The sequence below is a fragment of the Aulonocara stuartgranti genome (genome assembly GCF_965226115.1).
Source record: "Aulonocara stuartgranti genome assembly, chromosome: 6".
In the NCBI taxonomy this organism is placed as follows: Eukaryota; Metazoa; Chordata; class Actinopteri; order Cichliformes; family Cichlidae; genus Aulonocara; species Aulonocara stuartgranti.
The window spans coordinates 23244566-23261273 of record NC_138944.1 but is presented as its reverse complement, the minus strand read 5'-3'; the positions used below and the strand labels follow the sequence as shown (position 1 = coordinate 23261273).

Sequence of the window (16708 nt, the reverse complement as noted above, 5' to 3'; positions counted from 1 at the left end):
ATGATGTAAACTAAAAAAGCCAGGTTTGAGTCTGTGCACTTGTAACTGCAAAAACTCCAACATTTGCTCACTCAAAAGCAGGTGCAAGTCCCGGTGCCAGCCAGCATCTGCCTTACCGAAGTGCTCAAGTGAACAAGATGCTGAATCCCTAACTAGAAATAAGGTCACAGGCCTGCAGCTGAGCCTGACCTCTGACCTGGGTGGTGGGAGGGGGGGCAAATAAAGTGGTGCATTATTTTCATTGTTGTGTGGTAAGTAAATAAGGAAAAGCACCTGTTTTACTGAGCGCACAAGTTGCACTCTGGAGGCGTTAGTGATGCTCTGGTGTGCAATTCAGCTCTCTGGTGCCACCCAGTGACTTCTTTTAATTCAAAAGTCAGCAGCAGGGAAAAGGGGAAGGACCACAACCAGGGGACCCTCCAGATAAACATTTAACACAGTTAAAAAGTTAAAGATGAAAAACATTGTTTCCCCCATTCTATAAATAAGAGCTTCAGCAAATATGGTTTTTGATAATGAACTAAATAGATAAATAATAATAATATTGTCTCCATGGTGTTAGATATACTACCATGAAGAATCTGTTTCTACGTCTAACATACACACATATACATACAGACTGAGTGTAAATGTAGGAATAATGAGTTTTGTAGTCTTACAACGGGGTTACTGATGCTATCCTGACAGGAGACGCCTTGTAGCGTCAAGTTGGCTGTGAATCTAAACAGTCAATAAGCGCCACCAAGTGGCCACAAGGTGGTAGTTAGTTATAGGCATATTCTTAGAGTGTTAACAAGAACAAAGCATTTCAGGACGGGGGGACGGCAACTCAAACATTTATCAGAAATAAAATCTGTGCAGAAACGCTAACATTGGGCACGATTTTCAGAATCCTATTCCAAATTTATTATGTGAAAAGTGGAGCTGCATAAGACTTTAAATATAATTTTGTGTTAGATAGTTGCTTTGCAAAGTGGAAAAAAAACAACCTTATTTATGCTTTTAACTTCAGTAAAAGTTACAAACCTACTGAAGTATTATAATAGTGCACAAGTTGCTTCAGCAATCAGTGGTGTATATATGTCGGTGCAGTGGTTTAGGACTGTTACCTCGCAACAAGAAGGTCCTGGGTTTGAACACTGTGCGGAATTTGTATGTCCTTCTTGCTTGAACTTGTCATAAAGGCCTAGTGTAGTTTGTAAATTTTTAAATTAATGTTATTGAACTTCTGTGCAGTGAATCTGGTATTGCCCTGGCTTATTGAACAGAAAGTAAGTCTTTGGGGAAAATATGTGAATGGGGTAATTTTGGAACACTATAGAGAACATGATACTCTGGTTGGTTAACATTTGCTCGGCAACCCCTCAGTGGAACAAATCCAGGTTGGCCAGTTTACCTGTTTTCAGGTAAGTTCATATCATCTCTTATGCAACAAGAAAAAATGACCTAAAACTATATTTTTGCTTTTTGACAAGTGGTATGCATTACTTAGAGAGTTACCCTAACCACAGAGAGTTAGGGTTAGGTGGGGCCATAGAGGTGGAGCAAGATTACATCAGTGGCTCTGCAGTGAATAACCTCTCCTCCCTACTAACAAAGCTGGACAAGTGACATTTTGAAATGACTACAGGGAGTGCAGAATTATTAGGCAAGTTGTATTTTTGAGGAATAATTTCATTATTGAACAACAACCATGTTCTCAATGAACCCAAAAAACTCATTAATATCAAAGCTGAATGTTTTTGGAAGTAGTTTTTAGTTTGTTTTTAGTTTTAGCTATTTTAGGGGGATATCTGTGTGTGCAGGTGACTATTACTGTGCATAATTATTAGGCAACTTAACAAAAAACAAATATATACCCATTTCAATTATTTATTTTTACCAGTGAAACCAATATAACATCTCCACATTCACAAATATACATTTCTGACATTCAAAAACAAAACAAAAACAAATCAGCGACCAATATAGCCACCTTTCTTTGCAAGGACACTCAAAAGCCTGCCATCCATGGATTCTGTCAGTGTTTTGATCTGTTCACCATCAACATTGCGTGCAGCAGCAACCACAGCCTCCCAGACACTGTTCAGAGAGGTGTACTGTTTTCCCTCCTTGTAAATCTCACATTTGATGATGGACCACAGGTTCTCAATGGGGTTCAGATCAGGTGAACAAGGTGGCCATGTCATTAGTTTTTCTTCTTTTATACCCTTTCTTGCCAGCCACGCTGTGGAGTACTTGGACGCGTGTGATGGAGCATTGTCCTGCATGAAAATCATGTTTTTCTTGAAGGATGCAGACTTCTTCCTGTACCACTGCTTGAAGAAGGTGTCTTCCAGAAACTGGCAGTAGGACTGGGAGTTGAGCTTGACTCCATCCTCAACCCGAAAAGGCCCCACAAGCTCATCTTTGATGATACCAGCCCAAACCAGTAATCCACCTCCACCTTGCTGGCGTCTGAGTCGGACTGGAGCTCTCTGCCCTTTACCAATCCAGCCACGGGCCCATCCATCTGGCCCATCAAGACTCACTCTCATTTCATCAGTCCATAAAACCTTAGAAAAACCAGTCTTGAGATATTTCTTGGCCCAGTCTTGACGTTTCAGCTTGTGTGTCTTGTTCAGTGGTGGTCGTCTTTCAGCCTTTCTTACCTTGGCCATGTCTCTGAGTATTGCACACCTTGTGCTTTTGGGCACTCCAGTGATGTTGCAGCTCTGAAATATGGCCAAACTGGTGGCAAGTGGCATCTTGGCAGCTGCACGCTTGACTTTTCTCAGTTCATGGGCAGTTATTTTGCGCCTTGGTTTTTCCACACGCTTCTTGCGACCCTGTTGACTATTTTGAATGAAACGCTTGATTGTTCGATGATCACGCTTCAGAAGCTTTGCAATTTTGAGACTGCTGCATCCCTCTGCAAGATATCTCACTATTTTTGACTTTTCTGAGCCTGTCAAGTCCTTCTTTTGACCCATTTTGCCAAAGGAAAGGACGTTGCCTAATAATTATGCACACCTGATATAGGGTGTTGATGTCATTAGACCACACCCCTTCTCATTACAGAGATGCACATCACCTAATATGCTTAATTGGTAGTAGGCTTTCAAGCCTATACAGCTTGGAGTAAGACAACATGCATGAAGAGGATGATGTGGACAAAATACTCATTTGCCTAATAATTCTGCACTCCCTGTATTTATCATAAATGAATATGCGACAAAACTGCCAGTGTGATGATACAAAAATCATTCTAATCTTCTTCTTTTTTTCAGTAAATATGTGTTCCATCCACTTGCCCTGTCCTAGAACAGATTGTATTTAGATAGATAGATAGATAGATAGATAGATAGATAGATAGATAGATAGATAGATAGATAGATAAAAATCTCTTTTATGTTCTTTTAGGTTTCCCGAGGCCTTAGCAACTGGAGTCATTGGATAAAAATTACACCATGAGATTTACAGATTTACAGAGTACACAGCTCTCTGTAAATGTCATACTGGGGTTGAAGTCATGATACACATTTAATACGCTATGAAATTTAATTGTTACCTTAATATTATTCTAATAAAGACAGATTTTTTTTTCAGTTTTCTGGAAACTCAATAAACCCCACAAGTGTGTGTAGACAGAATGCAAAAGCTGTTCTCCAGTCGGACTTTAGATAAAGGACTTCTCCATCATAAGGATTAGTGACATCTGACTTTTAATAATTATCAAATTACACACATTGTGTCCTTTAAACGTCCCCGGGTAGGCCGACTCTTGACTTCAGAAACATGGCGCACGAGTTGAACTTTAACCTCGGAAATTTATTCGGCCTCGTTTATCTGTTCGACCAACTGTAAATCCATCACTCAAGATTCTCGCGATAATTGCCCCGCATATATTAAGACACATGGGGGTTGCCTCGTCCACTTGGAGAAGCGTAGGGTTTCCTTGAGGATCTTGGCCACTTTTGGAAAAGTCAGAAGTCTCGGATCTCCACAAGAAACAACCAATCATGTCGGACGCGGTGACTAGTTTTATGAAAGACTTTTTGGCCGGTGGCATCGCCGCTGCCATCTCCAAAACAGCTGTCGCTCCCATTGAGAGAGTCAAGCTGTTGCTGCAGGTAAAATGACTGAACCAACTGCTGCCTCTGGCACGGTCGCATGTCTGCGTAAAGCGTGCGTAATTGTGGGGCTTCTGCGATAACTCAAACACAAAATGCAACACAAGAATTGTTTTTCAAGAAAGAAATGGCCCTTTGGACTCATTTGGTCTCGTGCGTAATGCCAGTGGGCACGTGAGAGGTCATGGATTGATGTGGAAATAGTTTTACGCGCCAAGTTACGCAGAATTCTTCTGGTGACAGTAAGGGTGGCAAGCCCTCCTAATAAGCGTTGCAGAAAAACGACCATAAGTAGCTAGTTCATCATGCTGTTTGTGCTTTTATTAAGTTAATTAATCCTTTATTATTACAGATGACCGCTGCAATAGTCAGTGAAAGTGGACTGCTAAATTTAACTTGAAGTGTGTAATCTAATACACAGTGAGGTCTCAAGTGACAGGAGTGTGCCTCTGCTGGGCCTACAACTACATGATGTCTGTCCGGAGAATATTAAACATAGTAGTCTAAGATTATGTAAATACCAAAATGATGTATTTAAAATTAAAATTTTGCTCAAATATTGCATACTATTTAGAAAAAATGGTCCCTGTCATGTCAAGGTTTACATTTACATGGAACTATGGCACACGTGTGTCCAATACAGAACTTTTATGCTTTGTTTGCAGGTCCAGCATGCCAGCAAGCAGATCACAGCAGAAACACAGTACAAGGGAATCATTGACTGTGTGGTTAGAATCCCCAAGGAACAGGGCTTCATTTCTTTCTGGAGAGGCAACCTGGCCAATGTCATCCGTTACTTCCCAACCCAAGCCCTCAACTTCGCCTTCAAAGACAAGTACAAGAAGATCTTCCTCGGTGGCGTGGATCAAAAAAAACAATTCTGGCGTTACTTCGCTGGCAACCTGGCATCTGGTGGTGCCGCTGGTGCGACTTCGCTCTGTTTCGTGTATCCTCTCGACTTCGCCAGAACGAGGCTGGCTGCAGACATCGGCAAGGGCACAGCAGAGAGAGAGTTCACTGGTCTTGGAAACTGTATTGCCAAGATCTTCAAAACCGATGGGCTCAAGGGTCTTTACCTCGGATTCAACGTGTCAGTGCAGGGTATTATTATCTACAGAGCGGCCTACTTTGGATGCTTCGACACGGCTAAAGGTGCGCACAGCTGTTACACTAGAATGTATTAACAGTGTACATGTGCATTTTACACGTGGGTGACTTAACTTGTGCTTCTTATAGGTATGCTGCCAGATCCCAAGAACACGCACATCATCGTCAGCTGGATGATCGCCCAAACCGTCACTGCTGTAGCTGGTCTCATCTCATACCCCTTCGATACAGTCAGACGTCGTATGATGATGCAGTCTGGACGCAAAGGAGGTGAAACCATGTTCGATTCGTTTGGCCCAGTTATTGCACAGTTATTAAGCATTCATGTGAGGGCATTATGCAACATTATTCATGTCCGTTGTCTTCTTCTCTTTTTATTTCCAAAGCTGACATCATGTACAAGGGCACAATCGACTGCTGGAAGAAAATCATCAAGGACGAGGGACCAAAAGCCTTCTTCAAAGGTGCCTGGTCTAACGTGATCAGAGGCATGGGTGGTGCCTTTGTGCTGGTGCTTTACGATGAGTTCAAGAAGTTTGCATACTAAACTTTCAACCAATCCCCAAGGAAACCCTTTACTTTGTTTAAGTCTTATTTCTGGTGATACAGTGATAACAGCTTGGTGAATTTACAGTGTGGGCGTCTACAGTATGACAGCCCAGGTAAGGAGGGTGGGTGAACCAAAAGTGTATATATCCCATCTAGGACATGCCAACAGGCAGTCGTTCAGTAAAAGTCAAGCAGGTGGAGATTTTGTGATGACGCACATGATGATGTCACTTCAGGTCATGCTTCCCATGTTAGTAAGTTTGTGAAGCAAGTTGAGGAGACCCATGTGTTATGCTGTGACCACTCTGATCCTCATAAATTATTTTATTAAGAATAAAAACGTATTATTCTAACAGTCCAGTCTTTTTGATGAATGCACTGTTGTCACAGTCTTGTTGGTTTTCATATTAGATTTTCTGTTTAACTCCCCACATGGACACCAAGCCAACATACACAATGCTTCAGAAGTGAAGCAGCAAAGTGCGACTTTTCAATGTATTATTTACACCCATTTTTTTCTGCTGTCCCATCGATTGTCTTCCATGATAAAAGCTAATAAATGCATCTTCCAGCAAGAATGATTTGAACAAAACTTGCATCTTTAAAGATGCAAAACAGTACACTGTTAATTGGTGGGAAAACAGCTTTAGTTAACAGGAAACAGAATAAATATAAACAAGTAAACCTTTAAATAACTTAAAAACACAATTTTTTGTGTATCCCATTTAATCAAGCAATGTAAAAAAAAAAAGGTTACATTTATAGGAACTGAAATTCAGTCATAATAAACAATAATTTGTACATTTATACCTTCAACAAAACAATATCTTCTGCTTGTGCAGCTAACTTCGGTACTGCGACACTGCTGTGGAAGCCACACATACCATATTTCAGATTCAAAGAAAATGTTTATAATGGATAAGCATGGTTACACGAAAATCACTGAAGAGTTGATTAAGCCAGATGAAAGTATGCTGAACACATTTACGTGACAAGAACCTTTGAGCTTTGTTCCTTTTTTAATATTTTGCGATGCAAAGATATCAACTGAATATGGATAACAGAAACCAGATTTTAGCAGATTAAATGTTAAACAGCGCTCTCAGCACCATGCTGCCCGCGCTGCACCTGGTTTTTTTGACCTGGGTGAAGGTCTGCTGCTGGAGTCAGTGGAGGGGAGTGATGCCCTGGAGTTGACTGACCTGGGACCTGCTGAGTGGATAACAGAAACATGCTCTCTGATTACAGGCTTATCATTACAGTTTAATCATAAAATAGCACAACTTTAAAAACCATTATTACACTGCTAAGAAAATATGTACATATTTGAAATTGTATTTAAAAACAATCAGGCAAACACACACACACGTGTTTTATGACAGTTGGAATCTGTTATTGGTTAATTATTTCAAATGTTATTTTAACACCAGGAAGCAACAATGAAACACAAACATTAAAAAGACAAAAAGGTGTTAAGAGGAGAAACAGTTTGTCAGTTACTGAGCCATGAAATTCATTTCATAGCAGTGTTAAGAGCTGCTTTTTACAGTCTTCTCGTTCTCTTTAATCCAGTCTTTGCAACCATCTGGAGATAAATTTGCAGCCGTCAGTTTGACATGAGTGCGTACCACATGCTAATGCCTTTTTCTACCTTAATTAATGCAACACAAGCAAATAACAGCAGGCTTCTCCAAATGTCTCCCCACACACACTCCTGCAGGTGGTGTGCTCGTTGAACAAAAACACTGAGGTCTGCATGCAAAGGTTTTTTATTTATTATTAATATTCTGTAGCCGTGCTTTAATTGCAGTATGACAAACTGTAACTGGAGGAGCATATAGCATGTACTAGAAGGTACATATCTGTTATCTAAACCAAAGTACTTAAAATTAAAATTGTTGGAAAACAACCAAAGATGTAAGACACCAACCGGAGGTAGTCCTGCTGCTAGATCGATCTTTCTTTGTGGTGGACCTGCAGATGGGAAATGAAGAACCTCCCAGGTATCCGGCTTGGCGCTGATAGTCTGCCAGTTGCTCTGAGCGCCTCAGGCCAGGTGTGGGCTTCACAGACTCCAGCCTCTTCAGGAAAGCCTGAGAGGAATAGAAAGATTCTTACCTCATTAATACTCCAAAAATACTGTAAAAGTAAACTGTTCCCCCACCACTGTGGGAGGTAACTACATTTCAAACTCAAATTTTGGTACTGGACCTAAGGTACTGACAGAAAAAATTACACACAGTTTGTAATATTGTATGTGATATAGACCAATGATGCCAAATATACGTCCCATCAGGCCCACTGATGTTTAGTGTAATCAACTTGTGAAGGTTTTTGTTTGTTTTTTGTTGTTGTTTTTTTAAACATTAAGTCAGTGAGATTGTTTCTTTGAAGTGCTTAACAAAAGTATTAGACCACCACCCAATGTTAGGGTTATGCCAAAGCTGCCTGAAATTAACTACTGTATTGGCAAAATACTTTTTTTATGTTTAGGTAATGGTTAGATCAACATCAAGCTGGTGTGCAAGCTCTTTAATTAAAATAACATTTTTAAGTCTAAAATATAATAATTATTTTTCATGAACTTTTAAATTTACCATTTTACAAAAAAAGCTGAAACAAATAGTAAAGTACATGGTTATTTTTTCATTAACAAGCTAAATTACCATTTGTTTGGGGTTTTTTGCAATACTCAGCAGAAAAAGTTGAATATTAGGCTTGATTCATTTCAGACTTCTTTGAGAAGTCTAGTCTGCTGTTTCTGTATTAAACATTAATTCAGTGAATTGAGCAATTTTAAGTTTTAAACAGGTTTTCGACAGATTTCTAAAATATTTGTGTTCTTTGTTTTTAGGTGGTCAAACAGTTTAAGTGCTGTATGTCCACTTTAGATGAAACCGGGGTGACACTCTTGAGCTAACCCATATGGAAAAGATATATATAAATCTTACAAAGTTTGTATCTGTCTTGTGTGAAACTTGTATGAAAAGCATATAAGTGTGAAAACAGATATAAGATCCCTTGAAAAATTATATAATGAAACTTGTATGTTTTGGATACTTACTAAAACAATGTATGAAAGTAATGCGAAAGTGGCCACTTTCATGAGTAAATCATGTAAGCCTTATATGATTTACTCATGAAAGTGGCCACTTTCATGAGTAATCACATATAAGTTTTTACTATTTCTTTTCCGTAGTTTAAACTACGCAGCACAGTTACAGTAAATATAGATAAAACAACCTGAAATGAACACCGTGCAAAAGAAATATATGGTAAGAGTTTATTTTTTTAAATATTTTTTTAAATATTACTTTTTTATTATTTGATTTGACTGGTTTGATTATATTCATTCTTGCTCTTGGCTAGAATGAATACATAAAAAAAACAGCACATACACTAAAATGTATTTTAAAACAATCTACCTCTTAAAAATAAGTCACTATTTTATTAAATAAGTCAAATTTACCAGTCAACAATTTACCAACTGCTGTGCACCAGGACTTTGCGAAAGGTACACAGCAACCCCAACAAAACAGCATGAAGCAAATCAGTGTAGACAAGTGGCTAAATGTCACGCATGCACTCCCACACGCAGGGTCTGCTGTAATCTCTCAGTGAACAAAAGCTCCATATGAAGCAGTGTGATGAGGAAAAAGCTCAAGCATCACCAGACCTTCGTGCTGAAGATCAAAAGTCTTCCAGAGGGCATGAAAAGGCACTGCAGGCTTCTAAATACAGCCAGAATTACCACCTACTATATTTTTAATGTTTGCATTACAGGAGACATCTTCAATGAAAATGTACCCATTGTATTATCATTATTATTATTATTGTTATTATTAGTGTATATAATTTCTTTGAAAGAATACTATGTGTAGAGGGTAAACTAGCACTTGAAATACACAGAAGTGGTACTACTTGTGGTTGCCAGAGGTGTCTTACATGTGTGATGTGTGGGGTGTATACACTGATCACACGGGCAGATTCAATTACTAATCTCTAAGAATAGAGAAGGCGAAAACCACTCCTGACGCAGAGAGATGGGCTCAAGAGAGAGGACAGTCTGTTCTTAAAACCATAGAAACATTCTGGCTTATAGCAGCAACATTAGGGATCAATTTAAAAAATATATAATCATTATTACAGGAACACATGAGTAGAAAAGAAGTCAGGTTTTCACTTAGTAACACCAGTGCCTTGGCTGGCTACCAATAATTAATATGTCTTTACTTCCCCATCTCCTCTTTTGAAACTGTGCTGCATGTAGACATAAAAAATGTTGCCAAGATAAGTCAATATATGGGATGAGAGACTAAAGCGGCAGAGACTGAACTCTGTCAAATGTCAGTCTGCGGCACTGCTGCTGGCTGCCACCTGCTGCCATCTGTCCAAGTCTTTCCATGTACGTTTGCAGAGGTGGCACTCTTGGACTGACGCTAAACTCAAATCAAAACATCTCTATTCTTTATTCTCTCTATTCTGTTCTCTACTTAAAGTATTTATGAGGAAACTTCTTTTTTTTTTTCATAAAATGTTTTCTTTATGTTTCTTCAATAGTTTACTAAAGGCAACGTAAAAAACATAAAAAAAAAGAGTAAATAATTAAAAAGTAGGATGCAATACAGTAACATGTAGACTGGTTTTCAAGGAAGTTACCAACTTGAGTAACAAGTCTAGTGGGAAAAGTCAACTTCTATAGTTACATGTTGTATTTACAGTCTCTTTAAGAATTTAAAATACAGTAAGAAAAGATTGTTTTTAGAACAGGAACCCAAAAAGACTTATTTAGACGTCCCCTAACAAAAAATAATGCCACTCTGACCCTATCTAGCAAACTAAAAGTCATTTTTATTCTATTAATTTCACACCTATAGACGTTTAGATCCAACAAGAAAAGAAATATAATTATTACATTTGAATTATGAAACCTCAAAACCAGTCCTAAGGTTTCTGTTTGGGACTTTTCTGACTTACATCTTAACTTTTGAGTGATTTACATATTATTAACCTACACGATCTCTCGCAGAGTGACAAGCCTGTTCACAGCAACATTAAATCTCTCTGCTCTTTTTGATATCCACTCATGTTAATAATTATCTTTCTTAGTTTTGAGAACTTCTGTTAGGGGTGTTGTTCTTTACAGTATTTCTCCTCAAAACCATATTGAAGAAAGTTGCTTTCAACCATAAGCATTTTGAGATATTTGAAAAACTAGATAAGAAAATACATTTTCTCATCTTTTCTAAAAATTTGTTGAAGAAAAACAAACATGAAAGCAATATAACAATGCTATTATAGCAGCTAATGCTGCTGTGCAATTGAAAGTCAATTCAAAAATATGTTGCAAAAGTTGATTGAGAGGGAAGAACAGTTAGATGTACCCCGCCTCTTGCCCTATGACAGCTGGGATAGGCCCCAGTGCCCCCGCGACCCCGAAAAGGATAAGCGGAAGAGAATGGATGGATGGATAAATATATTTATATGATTGAAAACTGGAATTTCTTTCTACAGATTATAAGTATACTGCAAGGACACAGGAGTAATTTTTTCCCCAACATTACATACTAGAATTAGTTGGGGGGGAATCATCCAATTCAATACATTAGTGGGTGAAGAGTTGTCGCCTGGTGAAACTCTTCTGTTGTTTGCAAAAGACAAAGAAACACAAAAGCAAATTAATTTCTTACTCAGTTTATCACAAATGTTTCTCTTGCTATTAAGACCGCCTATTATCAAAACAATTAAGCAAATCAAGGATTGAGTTTTGACCCAAGAAGTGAAACTTACCAGGTTCTCCCGCTCAATCCGTTGCTGTTCTCGTTGCCTGTTCACTGCACTGTGAGTGAGGCGAATTCGAGGAGAGTTACTTGCCCCGTGGCTTTTCTTCACTGGTGCGCTTCCCGATCTGGGACCCGGAGAGAGGCGAGACAGCTCGCGAAGTAGTCGCTGATTCTCTAAATCAATGCGCCGAACCTCCTCATTGCTGAAGGAGTAGTTTTTCCTGTTTCTCCCTCCAGGATAGTGGAAGACCAGTTTTCTTCCAAGCTGACTTTCTAAATTGAGAGAGCCTGAAAGGAAAAACAAACAGTTGTATCATAATTTGAGTTTCACATTTTGTGCTAGTGGTGGAAAATGTTCTGTTGTACTGATGCTCAGGTCAAACATCAGTACATCAGAACATCCTCTGCAAACAGCTAAAAACGCATCTTTTTCCAACTTGTTTTTGAGTCTTTGTTTTTTAGGTTTTAGCATTTTTGTTGTGAATTTCTCTGTATAAATAAAATTGTACTTACTTCTGCTGCTTATATAAGTTTGGGTTCTTTGATATGAAAAACTGAATTTTTGAAGAGCCATATTCTTGAGCTACATTTCTGCAACCTCCATCATGTACATTTTGAAAAGTCACAAATAAGTGAAGTGGAATCTTTTTGTGCACTTTATTTCTTCATCAGTGTTCAAAAGAGCTTGCTCTGCAATGTTAACCACACTCTGTGCAAACCCCTTCTGAGCTACATTTTGAAAAACAGCAGTATGTTGAAACTAAAAGAGAAAACCTTGAAAAAGATTTTTATGTGAAGCAGAATTCAACTAAAACTCACAAATCTTTGTGTGGACAACTGTTTTCATACACGTTACAATTACTTTGGGGAAAAAGCTGATTTACTGAACTCACGGAGGAGAAATAAACTTCTGTTTTAGAGAGAGAGAGAAGCTCATATAAAGCTTACACTACACTTACCAGCTAAAATCTTTAATGAAATGCATGTTGATGCAACAGTTCCTATTTTTCAGGTTTGGGACTGAAGTGTTTTTTTATACTTAGACTGCAATTTTAAGTGTAACAAATTTTTTATGTCATTTTCACCACATCAATGGACCTTTTTCATAGCCGCTATTCTGAAATGTGTTTGTAGGTTAATTATGGCCTTGTCCCTAGTAATGCATGCTGTCTCACTGGAATGAGTGTGGCGTAATAAAGGAAATGTTCCCATAATACCTTTAACCAATTAAACATCTATTTACACTTCTACGACATGTCAAAATGACTGCTGTGAAAAGAGGCCTAGGGCATAACTCCATGTGGGCTTAGAAATACAACTATTATAACGTAAAGCTCAACCATACTCACACTCATCCACATCCTGATCTGAGTCATCATCTTGTATGTTTCTAAGACCACTGGAGGGCACACTCTGCCGCGGCTGCTCCTCTTTATGACTTTCTTCTTCGACCTCTGTGACATTCAAGTCCAGTGACTGAAGAGGACTGGTGTCAGGTGAGGAGAGTGGGGTCACATCTGTCACTGAATCATCTGAGTCTGCCGTATGGAGAACAGGAAAATCACGAGGCCTTGCTGAGCCTACTCTGGTCCTTCTTATTCCTGGACATGAAGAAGAAGTTGCACTTGTTTTCGGGAGGGCAGGGGACTCTAAGCTGCTCTGGTGACTGCTACTGCTATAGGAGCCCTCAGAGTCTGCATCTGTGCTGGTCTCAGTCGATGAAAGAGAAGGACTCTCAGACCTGCTTGGAGGAGCTGAAGGACTTTGGTTGTGCAAATTTCTTATTACTTTTTTAGGAGATTGTTTATTTCTCCTTTTAGAGCTGGCACTGAATGGTAATGCTTCTCCTTTGGTCTCTTTTGGACTCTGAATGTAAACATCTGTATTATCTACCTCTTTGGCTTCAGCCAGTAAAGCCATGAATGTTCTACTGGACCTTTTAGGTTCTAAATTGGCGCAATCTTCACTATCACTGCTTTCATTGCTGATTTTATCCGATGTAGTGGAAACGGATGATCTACTGCTCCTATTATAGGTCTCCGCTTGCTTTAGATGTTTTCTTGTCTGATCACTCCTTGATGACAGATCGCCACGATAATTCTCTCTGTGTTTTGCATGTAACTTATCATGTGCTTTTGAGATCTTCTTCTCAGCCTTCAAACCTTTCTCCACCTTATGTTCTGCATCTGTGCTGCTTTCAGCACAATCGCTGTCGAAAAACGAGTGATCCACTTCACCTTCCAGTTCACTGGGGTTGAACATGGCAATTTCCCCTCTGCACACCTGTAAGGATGTAATGTGAGATACCTAAATAGTAATTTTTTAACCCATTTATTTAACATAACAGCTAACAACTTAGCAAAACCTGCTAGAGTGACTGCTTTCAAAGACTGAAATGATTGGCCAGGTGTCCCTTTTTATGTTGGGTTGCACAGCATTTTTATCCTTTGTCCACTGTCCCACATATTGAGACAATGTTCCACATTTTATGTGGTTCTAGCTTACAAACATCCTCACAAGAAACGTGGTTTAAACAGACATGTGCAAACAAGGATCCATACTGAAATACAAAATAAAGGTTAAGAATTTTAAAGGTTTTTTGCAATATAAAACAGGTAACACTGCATAAATCCATGAAAACAAGAACAAGAACAATAGGACAGTCCAGTGAACTCAGTGAAAACACACGATGGAGAAATGTTGATATGCACAAGTTACAGAACTTGAATGCATTTCTAAAGAACTGAAGATCATCACTTCAAACTGCTGTATGATCATCAAGTGAAAGGAAATTGTGTGAGGATGTTCATTATCAACCCAGGAAACAGCAAGGCTCGAGCCTGCCATGAACTGGAAACTGTTCGATCACCAGTGCCACTGTCTACAGTGAAGAGAGTTTTACATGACCATGTACCAAATTTCCCCTTTTGGGACAATTAAAGGATTATTAGAGGGCACCAATGAAAAAAGACGCCCCTTTTACAACATCGAAACCTTCAAGTTCAACTATTATTTGCAGCTGCCCACAGGAATAAAATAAATGCCTTCTGGAGAAGAATTTTATGGTCAGATGAGACCAACACTGAGCTAGCTGGCTACAATGACAAGAGGAATGTTTGGTAGCATGAAGGTGAGGCTTTCAAACTGTAGTATCTGTCAAGTACTGTGGTGTTAGCATGATGCTCCGAGGCTGTTGTGCTGCCAGTAGTACTGCCACACTACACAAAGTGGATGGAATACTAAAGACAGAGGACTACCTCCAAATTCTTCAACTTCACCTCAAATCAGCAGCTAGAGGGTTCAAACTTGAACCATCTTGTTCCAGCAAGCTGAGCACACACTGGCTTGGATGAAGCAGGCTAACACTAAGCTTCATGAATGGCCTTCCAATTCAAAATTTGTGGACCATGCTTAAAAGCTGTGGTCTGATAAAGGAAACCAACCGGTTTGAATGAACTCTACTAACTCTGCCAAGAAGAGTGGTCAAATACACACCCAGAATTATGCCAGAAAGTTGCTGATGACTACCAAAGATGTGTGCTCCAGGCGCAACTTGCTAAGGGACAATTAACCAAATATTAGTAGGGGTGCATGTATACACTTGAGACTACATGTATACTTTTGACGATGTGTGGATTAGAGAATCCAAATTAAATTCAAACTTATGGACCCAATACTAAAGTAATTAAAGATGTAGCTGTACAATCATTCTACCCTGGAAAAAGAACAGTCCACAAAAATTAATTAAAAGCCCCAAATTACCAAGATATTCAGGCCAATGATTTGTATGTAATCCTTTGTGTCAGATACAGTAACGGTCAGTCAATAAAAGACATCTGCATAGTTTGTGCGTGTGTGTGTGTTTTTGTTGAGGTTAGATAATACATGTTATACTATCGTGTAGCTTTAACAAGCTTTGTCACATATAAATAAAATCTTTGCCCCACATTTCGCTTGTTGGTCCCCCTAGAGTGGCCTCTTCAACACTTTTCCTCAGTGCAAAGACCGGGTTTCATTTAGCTTAAAGTGGCATAACAGCAAACTGTTGTGTAATCTATCCATCAGTGTGTAGCAAGCTCCAAAACACTAACACTATTGGTTATCTGTTTACCTACACTTTCAATCTCCATTACTACAATAATATAAAATGCGGTGGGTATAATGCTTTCACGTGTGTTTTAACCCATAAACAACACACGTTAAGCCTGGCAGTTAACTAACGTTAATAGTAACATAGCTAACTTATCCAATTAGTTTAGTTTAGCTAACTTAAGCTCCAAGAATATCTTAGTTCTCTTACCCAACGAAAGAAGGCACGACACACCGTTTTCACGTTAGAATTAAGTTTCTTCTTAAGAAAGAATGTCAGGAATCTGAATAAATACAGAGCAAACCTGCAATAAAAACAAATTTAGCGTTAGCAGGCTAAAGCTGGAGTAACACGGTGCCTGGTAACTACGCAACGTCACTTCCTGGCAACGGTCGCCCTAGGAGATCTCTGCAGTAGTTAAGAGAAGCAGTCGACTCCAGCATTTGATCGCTATGAGGGTTATCAGAGTTTGATTATTTCATAAAAACAATAACAGCGAAAATTCAGCCGCTGATTTGCTAAATCCGATTATTTCAGTCAAAGTAAGTTAAACTGATCAAAAGTAAATTTATTTTTTGGTACTGAATCTAACAATAACTATTTGTGTTATATTTGAAGGTATTTGGGATAAAATTCAGTTAACATACAGTTTACAAAATGGTTTCTTATTGAGTAATATTAGGTAAACTTAATTTATATTGTATTATTTCTTTCTCATGATTTTGAGTGATAGAAAACATGCGCATTAACAAGACAAAACTGATGCAACTGATACACTGGGACAACAGAGTATATGACATATAATATACTTGAATTTGAATCACCTTTATTCCGATTTCTATCCTTTATTTATCGTTTGTTACTCTTCCTGCCCCTTGTATTTGTTTATGCGTGTCTACTTACTAAAATATGACTTAATACAATGATGTCTCTTCATGTTTTATATTTTTCACCTTTTTTTCTTGAGGTTATAAGTTTTGTTCTTTATAGACAATAAAAATTACTTTACTTCCTGCAATCTGGCCACTCAACTTACTGTCTGTTTTATGCAGAAAACAAACAAAAAG

General features: G+C 38.6%; 2 protein-coding genes across 3 annotated transcripts; one reads left to right on the top strand and one right to left on the bottom strand.

Annotated features, from left to right (window-relative positions):
• The first annotated feature begins 3812 nt into the window (after positions 1-3812).
• slc25a4 (solute carrier family 25 member 4) lies at positions 3813-6123 on the top strand. Its single transcript, XM_082537051.1, has 4 exons — positions 3813-4112; positions 4778-5264; positions 5349-5489; positions 5606-6123. The coding sequence occupies exons 1-4, from the start codon at positions 4002-4004 to the stop codon at positions 5764-5766; spliced, it is 900 nt and encodes a 299-aa protein (XP_082393177.1). The 5' UTR covers positions 3813-4001; the 3' UTR covers positions 5767-6123.
• Positions 6124-6493: 370 nt separating this feature from the next.
• On the bottom strand, positions 6494-16046 carry cfap97 (cilia and flagella associated protein 97). Of its 2 annotated transcripts, none has more exons than XM_082536354.1 (5): positions 15852-16046; positions 12901-13834; positions 11559-11839; positions 7699-7861; positions 6494-6980 (listed from the first exon to the last, which is right to left on the bottom strand). In XM_082536354.1, exons 2-5 carry the CDS (start codon positions 13811-13813, stop codon positions 6871-6873), a joined length of 1467 nt encoding a protein of 488 aa, XP_082392480.1. In that variant the 5' UTR covers positions 13814-13834; positions 15852-16046; the 3' UTR covers positions 6494-6870. The 2 variants fall into 2 exon arrangements, with proteins under 2 accessions (XP_082392480.1, XP_082392481.1); XM_082536355.1 differs by having other exon boundaries at positions 6494-6977.
• Positions 16047-16708: the final 662 nt, after the last annotated feature.